This window comes from Mesoplodon bidens, assembly GCF_964165515.1.
Source record: "Mesoplodon bidens genome assembly, chromosome: 18".
In the NCBI taxonomy this organism is placed as follows: Eukaryota; Metazoa; Chordata; class Mammalia; order Artiodactyla; family Ziphiidae; genus Mesoplodon; species Mesoplodon bidens.
The window spans coordinates 58,334,744-58,358,583 of NC_138175.1; the positions used below are offsets into that span (position 1 = coordinate 58,334,744).

The 23,840-nt window shown below is 37.0% G+C and overlaps 1 protein-coding gene and 1 long non-coding RNA gene across 5 annotated transcripts in view; one reads left to right on the forward strand and one right to left on the reverse strand.

Moving 5' to 3' along the window:
- The window catches only part of LOC308606460, a 58,336-nt gene extending 35,178 nt beyond the window's left edge, over positions 1-23,158 (forward strand). Inside the window, exons 6-11 of one of the 2 annotated variants that reach the window (XR_014013823.1) lie at positions 479-627; positions 2,726-2,773; positions 14,305-14,400; positions 15,917-16,004; positions 18,534-18,679; positions 22,318-23,158. This is a non-coding gene — a long non-coding RNA (uncharacterized lncRNA). Of the gene's footprint in view, positions 1-478; positions 628-2,725; positions 2,774-14,304; positions 14,401-15,916; positions 16,005-18,533; positions 19,477-22,317 lie in introns of those variants that run through there. The other variant, XR_014013824.1, reaches the window with a different exon arrangement.
- Positions 1-23,840, reverse strand: part of ZNF583 (zinc finger protein 583) — a 69,228-nt gene that overhangs the window by 17,736 nt on the left and 27,652 nt on the right. Inside the window, exon 7 of one of the 3 annotated variants that reach the window (XM_081217331.1) lies at positions 15,998-18,487. The exons of the other annotated variants lie outside the window; for them this stretch is intronic. Within the exon in view, the coding sequence (XP_081073457.1) occupies positions 17,010-18,487 (1,478 nt within the window). The 3' untranslated portion in view covers positions 15,998-17,009. Of the gene's footprint in view, positions 1-15,997; positions 18,488-23,840 lie in introns of those variants that run through there. 3 annotated transcript variants of the gene reach the window in all.

A 23,840-nucleotide genomic window follows, 5' to 3' on the forward strand; every position in this document is an offset into this window, starting at 1 on the left:
AGAAAAGAACAGATCGCCCAAGAGCTGTGGGAAAAGATCTATTGGTCCAACACATGCAGAATTGGATTCCCGGAAGGAATAGAGAAATTGGGTGAGAAGAAATATTTGAATAAACAATGGATAATGACACCAGAACAAAAATCTATAAGGCTTCAAAGAATACAAGGAAAGATTTTTTAAAAAAGACATTACAGGGCTTCCCTGGTGGCGCAGTGGTTGAGAGTCCGCCTGCCGATGCAGGGTCCACGGGTTCGTGCCCCGGTCCGGGAGGATCCCACATGCCGCGGAGCGGCTGGGCCCGTGAGCCATGGCCGCTGAGCCTGTGCGTCCGGAGCCTGTGCTTCGCAAGGGGAGAGGCCACAACAGTGAGAGGCCCGCGTAACAAAAAAAAAAAAAAAAAAAAAAAAAAAAGACATTACATAGGAACAAAAGGGGGAAAAACTGTCTTTATGAAATTTTTCATGAAAATGTCTTTCAGAATTGATAGAGAAATGAAGACTTTCTCAGAGGAGGAAAAAACAGAGAAAATACATTGCCAGAAGACCCTACTCTAAAAGAACTGTTAAATGAAGTTCTTTAAACAGAAGGAGATGCACAAAGAAAGATCTGGAAATGGAATAAATGAAGGTAAGATAGGTTTTTTTTTTAACTTATCTAAATACCTAAAAGCTGTCTAAAACAGTATGCTATAGCATATATCAGTGTAAATAGATGACAGAAGCACAAAGGATGTGAGGGAGAAATTAAGAAATATATTGTGTAATATCTTGTTAATGTTACATTACTTGAAGATATATTCTGGTTAGTTAAAGACATATTATAACCTTACAGTAACCTCTAAAACATTTTAAAGAGATGTAAGCAGTTAATAGAATAAAATGGAATAATTAAAAATCCTCAGTTAACCTAATAGAAGGCAGAAAGAGAACAAAAACCAAAGAATAGAACAATTAGTTAAGAGGATGGATGGGTTTTAATCTAAATATATAAAAAATTGCATCAAATATAAATGGTCAGGGCTTCCCTGGTGGCGCAGTGGTTGAGAGTCCGCCTGCCAATGCAGGGGACACGGGTTCATGCCCTGGTCTGGGAAGATCCCACATGCCGCGGAGCGGCTGGGCCCGTGAGCCATGGCCGCTGAGCCTGCGTGTCCAGAGCCTGTGCTCTGCAGCAGGAGAGGCCACAGCAGTGAGAGGCCCACGTACCACAAAAAAAAAAAAAAAAAAAAAAAAGGTCAAAACACACCAGTTAAGACAGAGTATAAGACTGCATGAAAAAGCAGGACACAGCTATATGCTGTCTAGCAGAAAGTCACTTTAAAGGCATAGGTAAAAGTTAAGTAGTGGGGAAAGATAGATCATGCAAGCATTGGTAAAAAGGAAGCTGAATTCACTTTTAATATCAGATGAAGTAGACTTCAGAGTAAGGAATATAATCAGGGAAAAAGACACTATGTAACAATAAATTTTCCAGGTAAACATAACAATCCTAAACGTATATGCATCAAACTACAGAGGTGCAGATTTCACAAAGGAAAAAAGAAAGTGTAAATAGTCTACAGTTATCATTAGAAACTTCACCACTTCTCTCTCAGTCATTGATAGAACAAGTAGAAAATCTGTAAGAATATAAAACTGAACATGATCAACCAAATTAATGAGTTGACCTTTATAAAACATTCCACTCCACAAGAGTAGAATACACTTTCTTTCCAAGTACACATGGTACATTTACCAAGAGAGACCATAAAACAAATCTTAATAAATTTTTTAAATTTAGTTATATAAAGTATATTCCCTGTTCATACAGAACTAAACTAGCAATAACAGCATGGTATCTGAAAACATTTGGAAGGTTTAAATTACAAATTCCACTTTTTTAATAGATACAGAATTAAATTTACTATTGAATAAGGGGACCCACACAGATCAGACCCAAGTGATTTGGGGTCAACTGTAATGAGTACAGAGGAATCACAGAAGTAACTGAAAATGCTGGGATTTAAATCATGATGGGAAAGACCCATTATGTGATACTTTCTGTGCTCTTTTCTGATATGTCACACACTCCTGGAAATACATAAGAATTCAGAAATTGGCTAATAAGCATCAAATAATTTAATCTTCAAACGTGTGGGTTTTTCTTCAGCAGTTTCTTCTTTCTCAGATACATATGCAGAAATTCAGGCAATTCAGGCAGATGTAACAGGTTAGAAATGAGAAAGCCCCCAATTTCCCACCTGATTTTAAAGTCAAGAACTTGACATGTAATTTAACTTCCTAAAGTGCAGACCACTCCACTACTCTGGCTGCATCTCGGGCCACCCCCCTCGGGCCCCGCCACCTCGAGGAGCAAGCCCACCTTTTCCTCCACCGCTGGCACCACGTGACACAGAACCTACATCCTGTGGGCATCTGCTCGATGACCTCATGCTGAATTTGCCTCAGTCATTTCTTACTGCCCCAGTATGTTTGATTCCCAGTACTCCTGCCACATTGCCGAAAAATGGAATGAACTTTGAGTCATTTAGAAGAGAACAAGCAGCTATTTGGAAAAAGCCAAGGTAGACTGTACACTCAATCCTATTTTTTTAATTGACCAATCCTATATTTCCTCAAATTCGTTTGCAAGATACAAGTTTTTCAGTTTATGTTCCATGGTCATTAATTCTGCTTTTGATACTTCTTGACTATGAATTTAAAGTTAATGATCTTTTTGTTGACAGACAAAAGCTCATCTGCCTTGCCTGCTTCATTATTTAAGATCCCAAAAGGTGAGTTTCACTTTGTGTTTATTTCATGAAGGTTATAAAATTTGCTGTGGGAAACTGGGTCTGTTACTAATTGTGGCAGATATATGAAGAAATCAAACATCTATTCCTTTATAAAAAGCACTTGACAGGGGTTTCCCTGGTGGCTCAGTGGTTGAGAGTCTGCCTGCCGATGCAGGGGACACGGGTTCGTGCCCCGGTCCGGGAAGATCCCACATGCTGCGGAGTGGCTAGGCCCGTGAGCCATGGCCGCTGAGCCTGCGTGTCCAGAGCCTGTGCTCCGCAACGGGAGAGTCCACAGCAGTGAGAGGCCCATGTACCGCAAAAAAAAAAAAAAAAAAAACACTTGACAAAGGATAATCCAGGAATAAGTTGAAGAATTATCTGTTTCTTCTTGGGTAAGGTTGGCAGTTTGGTTCTTTCAAGAAAATTTTTCCATTTTATCTAAGTGGTTAAATTTATTTACATAAAGTTCCCAATATTCCCTTATCCGTTTAGTAACTGTAGTGATGTCATCTCTGCCATTCCAGATATTGGTAACTTGTATGTTATCTCTTTTTCATATTGTCTGAGTGCAGATTTATTGGTTTTATTGACCTGCTTTTGTCTTTTCTGTTTCCTACTGATTTCTTTATTTCCATTCTTATGGTAACTTTGGGTTCCATTGCTCTTCATTTTCTAATTTGTTAAGGTGGAAACTGAAGTCATTGATTTGAGAGTTTTATTTTACAACTTAGACAGTAATATTATGTGTCCTTCTAAGTAATGTGTTAGCTGCATTCCACATATTTTGGTATGTTGTGTTACAAGTTTCATTCAATTAGAAATACTTTCTGTTTTGCCTTTTGATTTCTCTTTTAACCCATGGATTACTAAAAATTGTGCTATTTAGATCCAAATATTTGGGGGATTTTCCAATTATCTTTATTATTGATTTCTAACTTAATCCATTCTAGTTAGAAAACATTTTGTATGAATTGAATCCTTTTACATTTATTGAGATGTGTTTTAAGGCCTGGAATATTGTCTATCTTGGTAAATGTTCTGGGTGCATTTAAAAAGAATGCATACTACTGTTCTTGGGTGGAGTGTTTTTTAAATGTCAATTAGGTCAAGTTGGCTGATAGTGTTGTTCAAGTCTTCAGTGCCCTTACTGATTTTCAGTCAACTTGTTCTTTGGGAGATGCATGTCAAAATCTATTATAATTGTGGATTTGTCTATTTCTTTTTTAAATTGAAGTATAGTTGATTTACAGTGTTGTTAGCTTCAGATGTACAGCAGAGTGACTTAGTATTATATATATATTTATATATATATGTTTTTCAGATTCTTTTTCATTATAGGTTATTACAAGATATTGAATATAGTTCCCTGTGCTATATAGTAGGTCATTGTTGTTTATTTTATATATAATAGTGTGTATCTCTTAATCCCAAGCTCCTAATTTATTCCCACTCCCCACCTTTCCCCTTTTGTAACCATAGTTTGTTTTCTGTATCTGTGAGTCTTTTGCTGTTTTGTAAATAAGTTCATTAGTATCATTTTTTTTAGATTCCACATATAAGCGATATCATATGATATCTGTCTTTGTGTGACTTACTTCACTTAATATGATAATCTCTGGGTCCATCCATGTTGCTGCAAATGGCATTATTTTATTCTTTTTTATGGCTGAGTAGTATTCCATTGTACATATATACCACATCTTTTTTACCCATTCATCTTTTGATGGACATTTAGGTTGTTTCCATGTCTTAGCTATTGTAAATAGTGCTGCAGTGAACATTGTGGTGCATGTATCATTTCAAATTATAGTTTTCTCTGGATATATGCCCAGGAGTTGGATTGCAGGATCATATGGTAACTCTGTTTAGTGTTTTCAGGAACCTCCTTACTGTTCTCCGTAGTGGCTGTACCAATTTACATTCCCACCAACAGTGTAGGAGGGTTCCCTTTTCCCACACCCTCTCCAGCATTTATTATTTGTGGACTTTTTGATGGCCATTCTGACTGGTGTGAGGTGACACCTCATTGTAGTTTTGATTTGCATTTCTCTACTGATAAGCAATGTGAAGCATCTTTTCATATGCTTGTTGGCTATCTGTATGTCTTTTTTGGAGAAATGTCTGTTTAGGTCTTCTGTCCATTTTTTTTTTAATTGGGTTGTTTTTTGATTCTGAGCTGTATGAGCTGTTTGTATATTTTGGAAATTAATCCCTTGTGGTTGCATCATTTGCGAATATTTTCTCCCATTCCCTAAGTTGTCTTTTGTTTTGTTCATGGTTTCTTTTGCTGTTCAGAAACTTTTAAGCTTAATTAGGTCCCGTTTGTTTATTTTTGCTTTTATTTCCGTTACTTTAGGAGAAGGATCCAAAAAAATATTGCTATGATTTATGTCAGAGAGTGTTCTGCTTATGTTTTCCTCTAGGAGCTTTATAGTGTCCAGTCTTATGTTTAGGTATTTAATCCATTTTGAGTTGATTTTTGTATATGGTGTTATAGAATGTTCTAATTTCATTCTTTTACATGTAGCTGTCCAGTTTTCCCAGCACTTATTATTAAAGGTACTGTCTTTTCTCCATTTTATATTCTTTTTTAAAAAATTTATTTATTTTTTGGGTCTTTGTTGCTGCGCACGGGCTTTCTCTAGTCGTGACGAGTGGGGCCTACTCTTGTTGTAGTACGCAGGCTTCTCACTGTGGTGGCTTGTCTTGTTGTGGAGCAGGGCTCTAGGCACACAGGCTTCAGTAGTTGTGGCACGTGGGCTCAGAAGTTGTGGCTTGTGGGCTCTAGAGCGTAGGCTCAGTAGTTGTGGCGCATGGGCTTAGTTGCTCCGCGGCATGTGGGATCTTCCAAGACCAGGGCTTGAACCCATGTCCCCTGCATTGGCAGGTGGATTCTTAACGACTGTACCACCAGGGAAGCCCTCCATTTTATATTCTTGCCTCCTTTGTCGTAGATTAATTGACCATAAGTGTGTGGGTTTATTTCTGGGCTTTCTGTCCTGTTCCATTGATCTGTCTGATTTTGTGCCAGTACTGTACTGTTTTGATTACTGTCACTTTGTATTATAGTCTGAAGTCAGGGAGCATGATTCCTCCAGTTCCATTCTTTCTTAAGATTGCTTTTGCTACTAGGAGTCTTTTGTGTTTCCATACAAATTAAAAGTTTTTTTGTTCTAGTTCTGTGAAGAATGCCATTGGTAATTTGATAGGAATTGCAATGAATCTGCAGATTGCCTTCAGTAGTATGGTCATTTTAACAATATTGATTCTTCCAGTCCAAGAGCACTGTATATCTTTCCATCTGTTTGTATTGTCTTCAGTTTCTTTCATCAGTCTTATACAGGTCTTTTGCCCTCTTAGATAGGTTTATTCCTCAGAATTTTATTCTTTTTAATGCAGTGGTAAATGGAATTGTTTCCTTCATTTTTCTTTCTGATATTTTGTAGTTAGTGTATAGAAATTCAACAGATTTCTGTATATTAATTTTATATCCTGCAAATTTACTGAATTTATTGATGAACTCTAGTATTCTGGTAGTGTCTATGATTCTCTATGTATAGTATCATGTCATCTGCAAACAGTGACAGTTGTACTTCTTCTTTTCCAATTTGGATTTCTTTTCTTGTTTTTCTTCTCGGATTGCTGTGGCTAGGACTTCCAAAAGTATGTTGAATAAAAGTGGCGAGAGTGAGCATCCTTGTCTTGTTCCTAGAGGGAATGCATTCAGCTTTTCACCATTGATTACGATGTTAGCTTTATCATATATGGTCTTCATTATGTTGAAGTATGTTCCCTCTAAGCCCACTTTCTGGAGAGTTTTTATAAATGGATGTTGAGTATTATCAAAAGCTTTTTCTGCGTCTATGGTAGTGATTATATGGTTTTCATTTTCCAGTTTTTTAATGTTGTGTATCATCACATTGACTGATTTGTAGATATTGAAAAATCCTTGCCTCCCTGGGATAAATCCCACTTGATATTGGTTGTGTGATCCTTTTAATGTATTATTTGGTTTGCTAGTATTTTGTTGAGGATTTTTGCATCTATGTTCACCAGTTATATTGACCTGTAATTCTTTTTTTGGTGATATCTTTGTCTGAGTTTTTTGTTTTTTTGTTTTTGGCCACGCCACACAGCTTGTGGGGTCTTAGCTCCCTGACCACGGAGTGATCCTGGGCCCCCTGCACGGAGTCCTAACCACTGGACCACCAGGGAATTCTCTTGTCAGATTTTGGTGTCAGGGTGATGGTGGCTGCACAGAATGAGTTTGGAAGTGTTCCTTCTTCTGCAGTTTTCTGGAATCATTTCAAAAGGATAGTTGTTAACTTCTCTAAATGTTCAGTAGAATTCACCTGTGAAGCCATCTTGTCCTGGAGTTTTGTTTGTTGGGAGTTTTTAAATTACTAATTCAATTTCAGTACTGGTAATTGGTCTGTTCATATTTTCTATTTCTTCCCGTCTCAGTCTTGGGTGATTGTACCTTTGTAAGAATTTGTCCATTTCTTCTAGGTTGTCCATTTTATTGGCCTATAACTGCTCATAGTAGTCTCTTATGATCCTTTTTATTTCTGTGTTTTCGGTTGTAACTTCTCCTTTTTCATTTCTGATTTTATTGAAATGGGCCCTCTCCCTTTTTTTTTTGATGAATCTGGCTAAAGGTTTATCAATTTTATTGATCTCTTCAAAGAACCAGCTTTTAGTTCCATTGATCTTTTCTATTTTTTTTAGTCTCTTATTTCATTTGTTTCTGCTCTGAATCTTTATGATTTTTTTCCTTCTACTAACTTCAGGTTTTGTTTGTTCTTCTTTCTCTAGTTCCTTTACGTGTAAGGTTAGGTTGTTTATTTGAGCTCTTCCTTGTTTTCTGAGTCAAGATTGTATCACTGTAGATTTCCCTCTTAGAACTGCTTTTGTGGTGTCCCATAGGTTTTGGATTGTCATGTTTTCATCTGTAGGTATTTTTTGATTTCCTCTTTGATTTCTTCAGTGATCCATTTGTTGTTTAGTAGCATTTTATTCAGCCTACACGTGTCTTTTTTTGCAGTTTTTCTTGTAGTTGACTTCTAGCCTTATAGCATTGTGGTCAGAAAAGATGGTATGATTTCAATTTTCTTAAATTTACTGAGGCTTGTTTTGCCACCTAGCATGTGATCTATCCTGGAGAATGTTCCATGTGCACTTGAAAAGAATGTGTATTCTGCTTTTGGATAGTATGCTCTATAGCAGGGGTCCCCAACCAGTCTGTGGCCTGTTAGGAAGCAGGCCGCATGGCAGGAGGTGAGCGGCAGGCGAGCGAGCGAAGAGGTGAGCAGCAGGCGAGTGAGCGAAGCTTCATCTGTATTTACAGCCACTCCCCATCGCTCGCATTACCACCTGAGATCCACCTCCTGTCAGCATTATGGTGAGTTGTATAATTATTTCATTATATATTACAATGTAATAATAATAGAAGTAAAGTGCACAATAAATGACATGTGCTTGAATCATCCCGAAACCATCCGCCCTGCTAACCCTGGTCTGTGGAAAAGTTGTCTTCCACAAAACCAGTCCCTGGTGCCAAAAAGGTTGGGGACTGCTGCTCTATAGGTGTCAATTAAGTCCATTTGCTCTACTGTGTTTTTTAAGTGTGTGTTATTTATATCCATTGATGTAAGTGGAGTGTTAAAAGTCCCTTACTATTATTGTATTACTGTGGATTTTTCCTTTTATATCTGTTAATATTTGCCTTATATATTGAGGTGCTCCTATGTTGGGTACATATGTATTTACAATTGTTATATCTTCTTGGATTGCTCCCTTGATCATTATGTAGTGTCCTTCTTTGTTTCTTGTAACAGTCTTTACTTTAAAGATTTGGATTTGTCTATTTCTTTTTGTAGTTCTATCAGTTTTTTTCTCCAGCTTCAGGTAGTTTCTTCACATGCATGTTCTGATGAGTATTCAGGTAAAATTCAGCTAAAATTTCTGCAGATGTCTAGGGTTTTTTCCTCTAAGAGCTTTCAGGCACTTCATCCTGTGAACTCCAGTCTCCTCAGTCTCCGTGACTTTTAACTTCATTTCCTCAACTTTGGGAGGCAACAGCCTGGAAATTTTCCATGCAGTTATCTGGGGAAATCATAGTACTCATCTCATTTGTTTCCCATTTTTCAGGGATCTCTGTTTCATTGCCTGTTATCCAATGTCTTGAATGCCAAGGTTTCATGTTTTGTCCAGTGTTTTATTGTTTCAGATGGGAGGGTAAACAATTCTCTATAATTCCATCTTCACCAGCAGATCTCAAATAAGTATTTAGTTAGGGTAGGCCTCACTGTGGAGCTAGGATTTATTTTTAAAAACAGGGTTGCAATTAACAGTCTTTCACATATGCTTTTGAAATTTTTTACCAATATTTTTGGAGAATTAAATTGCTGGATCAAAAGATAGGCATATTTTGATAGATACTGCCAACTTGCCTTTCCTATTCAAACTAGTATTTATCTAGAATGAAGGTTAGCTAAGGAAATGTTATGTACCTTTGTCCAGTGCTGCCTACATCTTGCCCATCTTGAGATATATTAGTAAAGTTTTTCAGAATTTCTTCTGCCTACTTTTTCTCCATTATGCCACTTTACCAGAGGGCAGACAGTGCCAAAGATATTGGCATGTTCTTTTAATGTGGCTCTGTTAATTCTGTATTCTACTTTTCATAGTGTGTGATATAAGGTGGTATCACTTTCCTCTTTCAACGATGCTAGTTTATTGGGGTTTTTTCTTCCTCACTTTGTTCAATTTTCGTAAGAGGAATTTCTAAATCTGAGTCTACTATTATTCCACAGGGTCTCTGAAAGACTAGACTACATTTTTGAATGAGTAGAGCTCTTCCTGATCTGGCTGTTTATCAAAGGCCTGTATTCTAGACTAGTAGGAAATTTGTTTTAGCCTAGTGATTCTCACTTATTACTGTGTATTCAGATCACCTGGGCATCTTGTAAGATACAGATTCTGAATTACTAGCTCCGGACTAAGGCCGGAATCCTAAGAAATTACGAGGTGAGGCTGATGCTGCTAGTCCATGCCCCACATGTTGAGTAGCAAGGATTTAGCATTTACCTTGCAGTCCTGCACATCATTCGCAGCTTGCCTCTCCTCTGTCAGATGATAAATCACCTCTTCAAAACCCATGTACTTCCTCCTTGAACACTCCAGCTCCTCACCCCTGCCACTCTTTTGCAATTGTAAACAGAATTTACGGAGACTTCTAAAGCCAGACTTTTCAGAGTAATACTGAGGCTTCAGTTGAGGTGCCTTTTCTTTTGCCCTTCCAGATATGCCACCACTTTGGAGGTATTTTGTGCTCATCAGTGCATCATCAGTTTCCTCTCCCAGGATTCTCACATTTAGCAGCATTTCCTTGTGGATTTTGAGACTCAGAATTATAGATGTTTCTTTACTTCATCGAAAATAGTGTTTCCTTCTGTTTCTTATTCTTCTTGTTGCTTTCACTTGGTTTCAGAAAGGAGAAATGGATAGAGATATCTTGGTCCCACCACTTTAAATTCAAAGTTAGTATTTTTAAAAGCTCCGCATACATACATTTGAATTTGCCTCCTTATGGGAATGTACCAGTCTGCTACCCTTCCATAGAGACCATGAAAAGGGGCGGTGGGGGGGGGATGGAGTTTTTCTAAACTGGAAGGCAATCCCCTTTGTAGAGCAGATCTGCTGTCCTTTTTGTAAACAGCTTCACTTTTTGTTGGCTGTCTCTGACATCCTCTGGGCAGAAAGCCTTCTTTGGAGGTCTTTAAAGGGAACTCCCCTGATGTCTCCTGGCATAAATGGTGCAGGTGAGGCCCAACCACTTGTCACCCAAGCCCTAGTCTCTTGCTGTTGGAATTACCTTGTCCAATGTGCAGCCATCTCAGGAGTCTTGGCAAGATAGCTTAATTACTAGCAACTGTGTACTGAGTCCAGTTGACCCCTGGAAATTTAACTTACCCTTGCTACAGGGGCTGAGGCAGCTCCCTGTAATTACACGCAGTATTTCTGCAGCAAAAGATAGGTATATCTACACATTTAGTGAATCAGTGATTCCCTTATATGTCAGTTCAGGTCTGTTGTTTTCTTTATGGGAACTGATTCTCAACTGCCCTCCACCCTACCCCCATCCCATGGGAATTTTGTTAACTGGCCATCCAATGATCCAATTCCCCTGGTATGTGAACTTGACCCAGCTTGGCCAGAGTACTCCCTACCCTGGATCTGGTGATTGGTCCAGAGTGGGCACATAGCATAAACTAGAACAAATTATATTTTTCTCCCAGGGATTGACATGGAGGCTCAGAAAGAGAAGATTACCTTGCTTTTGAGATTAAAAGCTCTAAGGACTTTTTAAGTGTAATATCATCAGATGCCATTTTCTTCCTACCAACAGACAGAACCTGCCAGAGAATGAAACAACTGAACACAGAGCTGTGAGCTACTAATCTCTGATGAGTTTGAACACTTACATGCAGCCTACCTGAGACTGTAACATACATGCTCTACATCTTTGAGTTATAGAATCTAATAAATACCTTTTTCCTAAGCTGATTTGAATTGGGTTTCTGTCATAATCCTGATTACAGTTGTTGTAATTTTATTTGTAAATTTATCAACTTTATACAGTCTTTCTTATGAAAGGTAAGGATTTAATTCATCCCACTGAGTTATATTAGCTCCTCTGATGTGTTTTAACTTGAAATACAGCTAACCTACATTTCTTATTCCATCGCCTTTAGACATGTCCTGAATCCCCTCTATATACAATGAGCATATTTCCCTTTATCCTTGCTTCAAGCTCTTATTTCCTTGTCAACCTCCAACCATCCAGTCTATATCAGCTATATTTTGCCTTTACATTATTAAGTAGATATTAGATATGTAGATATTATATACACAGAGACTTCAGTGATTTGTCTATTTTAAAGTTGGAAATAAAATAGCATTAGATCATTATCACCACGTAAATATTATTCTCTGAAGAGTCAGAGCCAAGTAACGTGTGACGATTACATTTTCTGCTCTACAAGTCCAATGTTATCCCAGTACCCACCTAAAGGAATCTATTCCTTGTATCAGTCATACGGATTTTTTTTTCATGTTCTAGTTATTTTCCAAAGTCATGTCACATTTTATGGGGGTTTGCTTTATGTTAGGACCATAATATCTGGTATGGCTTCTCCTTTTTTTTTTTCCAGAGCCAGCAATTGTTTTCCTTTCCTTCTGACGAACTTCTGTCTTCACCATATTACTAAAATCCTCAAACTTTGAATTAATTTTATTTAATGTAACCCACCCCTTTCATTCTTAAGTTCCTCTTCACTGATTCCCTGGATATCTAGCCTACCAGTAATTTGGTCTGATTCTTGCAGGGTGATCATCCTATTCATCCTCAACACCACTTTACTAGGTTAGATCCACTGTTTAAAGCCTTTCCTGTTTTTTTCCTTTTCCGTCCAGATTTTGCTGAAGCTAATCATTCAACACCCTATTAAAAGACAGTGGGAGTAAACTGAAGTAAACTGGTAACACAAAATATCAGTCCTTGGCCTCATGTTTAATTACTGTTTGGGTATAAAGTTCTAGATACAAAGCAGTTTTTTTTTTTTTTTTTTTTTTTGTGGTACGCGGGTCTCTCACTGTTGTGGCCTCTCCCATTGCAGAGCACAGGCCCCGGACGTGCAGGCCCAGCGGCCACGGCTCACGGGCCCAGCCGCTCCGAGGCATGTGGGATCTTCCCGGACCGGGGCACAAACCCGTGTCCCCTGCATCGGCAGGCGGACTGTCAACCACTGCGCCACCAGGGAAGCCCTTCAAAGCAGTTTTAACTCATAAGTTGGAAGGTGCTGTTCTGTATTCTACAATCTAATATTGCTCATCAGAGGGAAGGCTAATGCTATCTTGATCATTATTCTTTATCAGGAGAAACTTCCATTTTTTGAAAGCTTTTAGGATGGGCTCATCTTTAGTATTATGAAATTTCACAAGCGTATTTCTGGGTGTCTTTTTTTTCCTATTGTAATTGTGCTTTTTGCCACTTCAGCCTGCCCAACATTGAGTGAGCTATTCCTAGCTGAGTGTTCATAATTTTCTTCAGTTTAGAAAGATTCTTAATCATTTATTTGATACATTCCTATTATATTTTCTCTATTAATTTTTTTTCTGGAACTCATATTAATTAGATGTTGGACCTTCTGAACTTCCAGGTCCCTTTTGTTTCTCATTTAACTTTTCAATTTATGAAGAGTTTCCACAATTTTCTTTCAAACCTTACAACAATAATGTTTTTTCATTCTTAGGAGTTGTGTCTTATTCCTGTTTTTGGCAGCTTCCCATATTTGCTTTAAAAGTGCAACATCTTTTCAAATCTCAGACTAACATAAATTTTTATTTTTTTCTCATTATATAACTTTCCCTGCTCTGGTTTAGTCTCTCTCTTGGTCCTTATTATGCTGGTACTTTTCTTCATCTGTGATGATCCTTAGCTGTCTGTTCACACTTAAGAATGATATGGTTTGATTATCTTAGGTAGATAGCAGGAGGTTCTTTGGTTATTCTCATTGTAGATCTGTTTCCCTGAATGAAAAGGTTTACTGGGATCTCTGCCTGCATGGGAAGGGCTGGTGAGTTGATGAGAAATTCTCCAAATTCCAAAAAAGGTTTCAACTTAGGCTGCCAACTCTCTCTAGCTGCTCTAGTTCTGAGTTTGTTGAAGTTTTTCAGTTTAAGTTTTTTAAATTTTAACATTCTTATTTAAAACTTCAAACATTACAGATAATGGTAAATCTACCCTCTTGACCAGAATGTCCAATTCTAGTTCCCTCCCCCCAAAGAAACACTTATCAATTGGATGTGTCTGTTCAGGACTTTTTCTAAGTACTTGCATACTTGTATAAAAGTATTAGAAATATATTTAAAATATATAATACTCTATTATTCTGAAAAATTTCCATTTTCAATCAGTGTCTTTTAGTCAAATCCATACCAATATTACCAGTCCTTTTTTTTTTTTTTCTTGCGGTACGCGGGCCTCTCACTGTTGTGGCCTCTCCCATTGCAGAGCACAGGCCCCAGACGCGCAGGCCCAGCGGCCACAGCTCACGGGCCCAGCCGCTCCGCGGCATGTGGGATCTTCCCAGACCAGGGCACGAACCCGTGTCCCCTGCATCGGCAGGCGGACTCTCAACCACTGCGTCACCAGGGAAGCCCGCATTCTAACTTTTGATATAATCAACTTCATTATGGCTTTCATTTTGGTCTAATTTAGGAAGATATGTCCAATAGCAAAGTCATAACCATATGGTACTATACTTTCTTCTTCTTTTACTATTTTTAACATTTAGGATTTTATTCAGCTGGAACTAATTTTTGTGAATGGTGTGAAGGAAGGGATCCATTTCAATTTACTTATAGAAGAGAGGGTGGAGTGGGAAAGCTGTTGGCAGGGGTACACATAACTTTCACATAAAAAATCATTACCTGTCTTGTCATCGTGTCTCCTTATTACCCAGCCTCTACACAAGCCAACTGAAAGCAGGAACTTTTCTAGGGACCCTTTGGACAGACTGACTCCCATTACTGAAATCCCTGTCATGCCAACATTTCAGGTAACAGCTTCTTCTGCAACATTTCATGAATAACCACTCTTTTCCCTTTTGTCTTTTATAAAATTTGATTCTTTCATCCACTGATGACTTCTGCTCTTTTTTGATACCTTTTAAATTGTTTTATCTGTTTAATAGGATATGGAGGAAAGATAAACTTGTGTTTAACTGCAAAAGAAAATCTTGATTCCCAATGAAAATTTTGATGCTGACAAGTTACCTTTCAGAAATACTGTACAAATTCATACACCCTTACATCAGTACATAGAAGTACCTCCTCTCCTATGCTTTTGCAATGCAAATTTTATCAACCTGATATTGAAAGATGGTAGTTCATTTGTTTAACTTGTGTTCTGATCCTTGTGAGATTCAGTACTTACCACTTTCATCAGTCACCTGTTGCCTCTTTGTACCCTTTTGCCCATGAGGGGAGGAGGTGTCATTTTTCTAAATGACTTGTAGAAGCACTTTTATGTTGATACGAACTTCATAAGCTAAACATATTTTAATGATTTTTTTTCCAATTCTAATGTTTAAAAACCTTTCGTTTGGGGCTTCCCTGGTGGCGCAGTGGTTGAGAGTCCGCCTGCCGATGCAGGGGACACGGGTTCGTGCCCCTATCCCGGAAGATCCCACATGCCGCGCAGCGGCTGGGCCCGCGAGCCATGGCCGCGGAGCCTGTGTGTCCGGAGCCTGTGCTCCGCAACGGGAGAGGCCACAGCAGTGAGAGGCCCGCGTACAGCAAAAAAAAAAAAAAAAAAAAAACCTTTCGTTTGTACTATCTTTGACTGTATAAAAGCTTATTAAAGTTCTTATATAGTCAAACCTAGAATCTTTGTGTGTGTGGCTTCTGGATCTCATGTCGTATTTAGGAAGACTGTTCTCCATGATTATAAAGCATGTTACGGTGTCCTCTAATGACTTTGTTTTGCATCTGGATAAAATAAGGAGGTGATTGTTTTGTACAGAAATAATATTTTTGAGCAGAATCTCATTTACCAAATACTGTTAAGCCACTGACATGAAATATCACCTTTAATGTATAGTATGTTGTGAATGTGTATGTGTGTATGTTGACAAACACAATGTTTCAAGCCTTAAAAAGAAAGTCTTATTTTGTGTGGTACAAAGAATCTATAGATTAATTTGGGGCCTACTAACAAATCTGTAGGTTAATTTGGAGCCTACTAACGTCTGTAGAATACTGAGTCTTCCCCTACAGAAGGATAAAATGTCTATTCTTTTAATCCTCCATTAAACTTTAGTCATTTTCTTTGTACTTATGTTCACAAGAGAACTGGTTACTGCATTGATTGCATGCTCAAAGCCTTCAGGAGTCAGGAAGTAATATAAAGTGTAAAACAAGTCAGATGTAAGGGAACAGGTAGTGGTTTGAACTGTGGAGAACTGGAAAACACATCCCATCTAAAGGTATTCATATTCATTTGAAACTTGATGCATATCAAATCAAACATGTTGATGAGTTTTGACCTATAGTTTTGGTTTCTTTTCCCTCTAGTTTTGGAATTACAGCTTAGAAGCTTAACACCTTTTCTACTTAAATGACATGTGTTTAAATACAATTCATCTACCTGGAATTAGGAGAGGTGAGTTAAACTTAAATTTTACTTTCTATTCTTTGCTTATTGATCTTTTAAAGTTTTCTGTCTTTTAAAAATGATTTTGCCTTTGTTTAAATGCAAATGATGAATACATCTCAGTAAATTTTACTTATTACAAGTGATTTTTAACACCTGGCTTCTTAAAACTGTTGACTATATAATGAAGTTAGTTTTTCTTATCAACAAAATCATCTCTCTGTGTATTCACGTTGAAACAGAAGCCCCCATCTTACTCTGTCATCATGGACTCCAACATTAACTCTCCTGTGCTGGATACCACTATTACCCACCTTTAGAACAATAATTGCTGTTCCTAATCAAAAACCTTTACAGTCTTTTGGGTTGCTTTGTTATTTCGCAGATAATCATTGCTGAAATGATCTTTTTTCATAGTACCTTTTAATTTTACGTTAGTGTTTATTGAGTGATTACTTTATGCTAGGCACTCTGCTGAGCACTTCACATGCATTATTTCATTTAATCCTTACATTAACTTGAGGTAGTACCATTATTATTTCCATAATATAAATAAAAAGACTGAAGCTTACAAGGGACAAAAGGTTTCTCCAAAACTAGAGGGCCAGAAAATGGAAGAGTAAGAATTGGAACCCAGATCTACTTTATGCTGCACTATAAATTCTTAATGTTGATAAGTAGCCAAAGAATGAGATGGATATTGACATGAGATGGGACTCTGAAATGTAGACTGGAACAAAGTATTGGGGGTTGGAGGTCTTTTAGGCTATTTTGAGGAATGTGTGCCTTGACCTAAGACCTATGGGATGCCAATGAAGGGTTTTAATGAAGGAGAAGTGATATGATTAAACTTTTTAAACACAAGTTTGACTGCAGTATGCACTACTAGCAGGAAATGGTAAACACAGGGAGATCAATTAGAAAGTTATTTCTATAGTCCATGTCAAATAGATTATTGTGTACTGGACAAAGATGACAGAATGGAAATTAATTAGAGTCAGATTCAAGGCATATTTAGGAGATAGAACCTACAGGTCTTGGCAACTGACTGGACACGGAGGGGGAGGGGGAGGAAAGAGTCAAGAATGACTCCATTGTATGAATTCTCTCATGATGAGCAAGGTGTGCTCGCTGCCTGAAAGATTTCCTGCAATCCTTACATTCATAGGGTCTTTCCCCAGTATGAATTCTTTGATGTAGAGTAAGAGATCCACTATAGCTAAAGGCTTTCCCACAAATGTTACATTCGTAAGGTTTCTCTCCAGTGTGAATTCGCTGATGTTGAGCAAGGCCTGCATTCTGGCTAAATGTTTTCCTGCATTCCTTACACATGTAAGGTTTCTCTCCGGTATGACTTCTCTGATGTTGTGCAAGTGACGAGCTATTGCTAAAGGCCTTCCCACATTCGATACATTCATAGGGCTTCTCTCCAGTATGAACCCTCTGATGTTGATCAAGGTATGCAATCTGGCTGAAGGCTTTCCTACATACTTTACACTCATAAGGTTTCTCTCCAGTATGAACTCTCTGATGTTGAGCCAGGTGTGCATACTGGCTGAAGGTTTTCCTACATTCCTTACATTCATAGGGTCTCTCTCCGGTATGAATTCTCTGATGTACAATTAGGTATCCCCGATGGCTGAAGGCTTTCCCACACACGTTACATACATAAGGCTTCTCTCCTGTGTGAATTCTCTGATGCTGAGCAAGAAATGAGCCATTACTAAAGGCCTTTCCACATTCAATACATTCAAAAGGTCTTTCTCCAGTATGAACCCTCTGATGTTGAGTCAGGTGTGCAATCTGGCTGAAGGCTTTTTTACATTCTTTACACTGATAAGGTTTCTCTCCGGTATGAACTCTCTGATGTTGAGCAAGATGGGCATTCTGGCTGAAGGCTTTCCTACATTCTTTACATTCATAGGGTTTCTCTCCAGTATGTATTCTCTTATGTTGAGCTAGGTTCGCACTCTGGCTGAAGGTTTTCCCACATTCAACACATGCATAGGGTTTCTCTCCAGTGTGAATTCTCTGATGAAGAGTAAGAGATGAGCTCTGGTTGAAAACCTTCTCACATTCATTACATTTCAAAAGTTTCTTTTCTACATAGACTTTCTTACGTTTCATTTCAACAGATTTTTTCCTGTAGCTTCTCTTTCGTGGCTCATGCTTATGTATTCTTTCTTTGGTGGGAAAACTCTGCCTTATATCAAAGACTGCATCCTGATGGAAAGTTTGCCAAGATTTAGTATATTCATTACTTTGATCTTTAGTCAGGATTTCTTTATGAGTGATGATCAGTTGACTAGAATGTATCTCCTGACTTCCCAAGTGGTTCTTAAACCAGTCCTCATTTTTAGAGTCTTCTCTCAAACTGGAGCAGTCAAGGTTATAACTAAGATGGCTTCTTCCCATTGTCCTTACTTTGGATGATTCCTCATAAATAACTTGCTTTGATGAAAATTCATTGTTTTTAAGTGCATACTTCCAATCTAAAAGATACCAAGAAAACAAATGTCTTTTGTATTTATTCATTAGAAAAGAAGAACTTCTAAAGCACAAATTGGTGAATGAACTACATAAGAAGTTCAAGGATTTAACAGCTGTTAAATACAGTCTAATCATGAGATTATAGAGAATGAGAATGAAGGAAAATTTTAAGAAAATAATGCATAACTATTAAGGTAACTATCAGAAAAATCATAATAATCTTTTTATATATATATATTAATGTAACAGTCTGCAAACACCCTTCCTCTCTTGCTGGTAGTTCTCCTGCATTCAAGCTAAGTTCATTACCTTTAAAAAACCAATTTCATGTCAGTGTGGCTAAAAAAACTCCCAGTACCATTAATTACCATAGGCTGTACATAAAACTCCATGGTTAAACTTTTGCAGCCTGGAAGCAGTCTTCCTGAGTATCATTTTCTATGTGATATGTTCCAACCAAATGTAAGTTTTCAATTGATACTCAAGCTAAGATGCCTTCATATAGAAGTAATTTTGTATCAAATTTCTTGGTTTTATTAACCTGCCATTGGCCTTAATTTGCCTTACCCTTTTCATTCCCAAATCAAATCACCTATTATTCTGTTCAAGACTTTCCAATGGTTTCTCACCTTATTTATAGTAAAACCAGAATTCCTACTATGATTTACAAAAGCAATGTAGCACATGAACATAAATGTAAAGCTTATATATAAAATTATGGCAAATAAAACCCAGGAAAATATGAAGGCATAATCATAACCAAGTGGAGTTTGTCCCATGAATGCAAGGTTGGTTTAATATATGAAAATCAATGTAATTCACAACATTAACAGATTTTAAAAAGGAAAATCATATCATTTCAATAGATATAAAAGTATTTTACTAAATTCAACACCTGTAGGGCTTCCCTGGTGGCACAGTGGTTGAGAGTCTGCCTGCCGATGGCAGGGGACACGGGTTTGTGCCCTGGTCTGGGAAGATCCCACATGCCCCAGAGAGGCTGGGCCTGTGCACCATGGCCGCTGAGCCTGCATGTCCAGAGCCTGTGCTCCGCAATGGGAGAGGCCACAACAGTGAGAGGCCCGCATACCGCAAAAAAAAAAAAAAAAAAAATTCAACACCTGTTTATTATAAAAATTCTGAGCAAACCAGGAACAGAAAGGAAATTCCTCAAGCTGATAAAGGTCATCTATGAAAAATCTGTAACTAACATCAACTTAATGGTGAAAGAGTGAATACATTTCCCCTTACAACAATGCAAGTATATATGCTCTTACCAATTCTATTCAACATTTTACAGGAGCTATTACAATAAGTCAAGAAAAAGAAGACATATAAAGATCAGAAAGGAAAAAATAAAACTATTTGCAGAAAAAATGACTGTTCATGCAGAAAATCCTCAGGAACTTACAAAACAACTACTAGAACAGCTGCTCAATCAATCCAGCAAGGTCAAAAGATGTAAAGTTAATATAAAAGTCTAACAACATTGTAAATGAACTATACTTTAATAAAAAAATAAATTAAAAAATCCATTTACATTTTTACATACTAGCAGCAAACAATTGGAAAATGGTCTTTTTAATATAACAGCACCAAAAAAACATAAAAGACTCAGGAAAAAAAATTTTTAGATATAAGTATATATATATTTTTATATATAGCTATATAAATATAATACTTAAAAATATAAGACCACTACACTGGATATAACAAAACACTGCTAAGAGAAACTAAGACTGCTAAGAGAAATTAAGACTGTAAAAAATGGCTAAATAAACAATACTCAGGAATTGAAAAAAAATGATGTTAGGATGTCAGTTCTCTCCAAACTGATACATAGATTCAACACAGTCCCAACCAAAACCCCAGCAGGATTTCTGGGTAGAAATTCTCAACTTCATCCTAGAATTTATATGGAAATGCAAATGATCTATTAAAATAGTCAAAGTGATTTTACAAATTGAACTGATATCAAAATTTACTATAAAGCTACAGTAATGAAGACAGATATAATGGGGAAGGGAAAGTCTTTAAAAGAAAGGGTACTGGAGAAACTATATATACAAATAGGGGGGAAAAAAAAGAACTTCAACCTTTACCTCACACAAGACACAAAAATTAGCTCAGTGGAACATATACCAAAGTATAAAGCCAAAATGATAACATTCCTAGGTGAAAACACAGAAGAAAATGTTTGTGACCTGTGGGTAGTGAGACTTTCTTAGATATGACACGAAAAAGACAAACCAAGGCAATAATTTGGACTTCACAAATATTGAAAACTTTGGATGTTCAAAAGACAGTAGTAAGAAAATAAAAATACAAGTCACAATTGGTACGTATATCTCAATACACATAAATGACAAAGAATTTGTATCAGGACTATACAGGCATCACGGGTTCAGTTCGAGACCACCCCAATAAAATGAATATTGCAATAAAGCGAGTCACACGAATTTTCTGGTTTCCCAGTGCATGTAAGAGTTATGTTTACACTATACTGTAGTCTATTAAGTGTGCAATAGCATTAAGTCTTAAAAAAATCAATTTACATACCTTAATTAAAAAGCACTTTATTGCCAAAAAATACTAACCATCATCTGACAATGCAGGGTCACCACAAACCTTCAATTTGTAAAAAGTGAAATATCTGCGAAGTACAGTAAAGTGAAGCATGCCAGTATTAAGGACTTTTACAGTAATAATAAACCAACCTAATGAAACATGGGCAAAAGATTTGAACAGATACTTCACAATAGATACATGAATGGCCAATAAGCACATGAAAAGATCCTCAACATCATTAGTCATCAGATAAATACATAATAAAACTATGAGATACCGTAACACAATCATTAGAATGGACAAAACTAAAAATAGCTCACCATAAAGGGAACTCTCCTACATTGTTGGGAATGTAAATTGATGCAGCCTCTATGGAAAACAGTATGGAGGTTCCTCAAAACACTAGACTTGCCATATGATCCAGAAATCCCACTCCTGGGCATATATCCAGACATAACTATAATTCAAAAAGATACATGCACCACTATGTTCATAGCAGCACTATGTATGTACAGTAGCCAAGACATGGAAACAACCTAAATGTCCATCAACAGGTGAATGGATAAAGGAGATATGGTACATATGTGTGTGTATATATATACATATACACACACACATATATATACATACATACACACACAATGGAATATTACTCAGCTATAAAAAAGAATGAAATAATGCCATCTGCAGCACATGGATGGACCTAGAGATCATCATACTAAGCCAAGTCAGTCAGAAAGAGAAAGACAAATACCATATGGTATCACTTATATGTGGAATCTAAAATACAATACAAATGAATATATTTGCAAAACAGAAACAGACTCATCTAGAGAACAGACTTGTGTTTGCCAAGGGGCAGGAGGGGTGGGAGAGAGAAGAATTGGGATTTTGGGATTAGCAGATGCAAAGTCCTATATCAATATATAGGATGGATAAATAACATGGTCCTACTGTGTAGCACAGGAAACTATATTCAATATCCTGTGATAAACCATAATGGAAAAGAATATATATTATGTAACTGATTCACTTTGCTGCACAGCAAACATTAACACAACATTGTAAATCAACTATACTTCAATAAAATTATTAAAAAAAAGAAAAAAACCTCACCAAGATATGGTGAGGATATAGAGCAACTGGAACTCTTCTACAGTGCTGGTGGGAATGAAAATGATACAATCTCTTTGGAAAACTATCTGGCAGTTTCTTAAAAATTTAAACATATTCCTGTCATATGACTCAGTTTTTCCACTTTTAGATATTTACCTAAGAGAAATGAAAACATATGTCCACACTAAGTCCTGTATGTGACCACTTCATATAGCCCCAAACTGCAAACAACCCAAATGTGCATCAACAGGTGAATGGAAAAATTGTGGAACATCTATACAATAGACTGCTACTACTCAGAAACAAAAGGGAGTAAGTTATATATGAAACTATGATTTTCAAAATAATTTTGATGACAAAATAAGCCACACATAACAGTATGATTCCATTTAGTTTAAATGCAAAGTAATCTAAAATGACAAATATCAGAATAGTGTTTGAACCAGGAGTGAAGAAGAATGAACTGCAAAGAGGTACAAGCTATCTTTTGGGGTGACGGAAACGTTTTATGTCTTGATTGTGGTGATGGTTTCATGTACTTATACAACTGTCAGAACTCATCACGTGTAATTTATATGAATGCAATTTACTGTACGTAAATAATTAAAGTTATTAAGAAAAAATTATAGGGACTTCCCTGGTGGTCCAGTGGTAAAGAATCCGCCTTCTTAGTTCCTGGTTGGGGAACTAAGATCCCACATGCTGTGCGGCTGCTGAGCCTGCGTGCCACAACTACAGAGCCTGTGTGCCACAACTACAGAGCCCATGCACTCTGGAGCCTGCATGCCACAACTGCTGAGCCCATGTGCCACAACTAGAAAGCCTATGTGCTCTGAAGCCTGCATGCCACAACTAGAGACCCAAGCACCACAATGAAGAGCCTGTGTGCAATAACAAAAGATCCCACGTGCCACAACTAAGACCCAATGCAGCGAAAAATAAATAAGAAAGAAAAAGTTATAGATGGAATCAAGAAAGATTAAGTAAAGAGAGACTTCAGTAACATAATAAAAAGAAACTCATGTAATAAGCTCTTTACACTGAAAATAGAGACTATACCTTGGAGCCTATGGAACCGTTAAAGAAAACTAATGCTATATTAGGACATATAAAATCCTCCAATCGTTAGAGAGTAGAATTAGTACGAATTACTATCCTGATCAAATATGATAAAACAATTTGATCAAGATACAATAAAACAAGAAAACTTTCTTTTAAACAACTCCTGTGTAAAAGGGAATTTTTTTTAAAAAACAGGTTGTCTAGGAAATGGAAATAAAAACAACTACATATCAGAATCTATGGAAGTCACCTAAAGCTATATTCAGAGGAAAATTAAAACTAATAATGTCATTAGTGAATGAGAAAATGAAATTAATAGTTTTTTTCAGCAAAATGGAAAACAAAATAAACCTAAGGAAATTAGAAACAATTAGTAAAGAGAAAAGCAGAAAATAGAGAATTAGAAAAGAATGATGACACTATATTTTATATTTAACAGATACGTCCAAAAGCTGGATTTTAAAAATAAATAAAAATTAATAAAATTGACTAATGAGTACCAAACAACTTCTAAAAAAAGAACTGCTATGTAAAATAAATTAAAACTGGAAATTGCTAGATATAAAAGAAAAACAATTATAAGCGATTATTGCTCAGGTTCATAGAAAT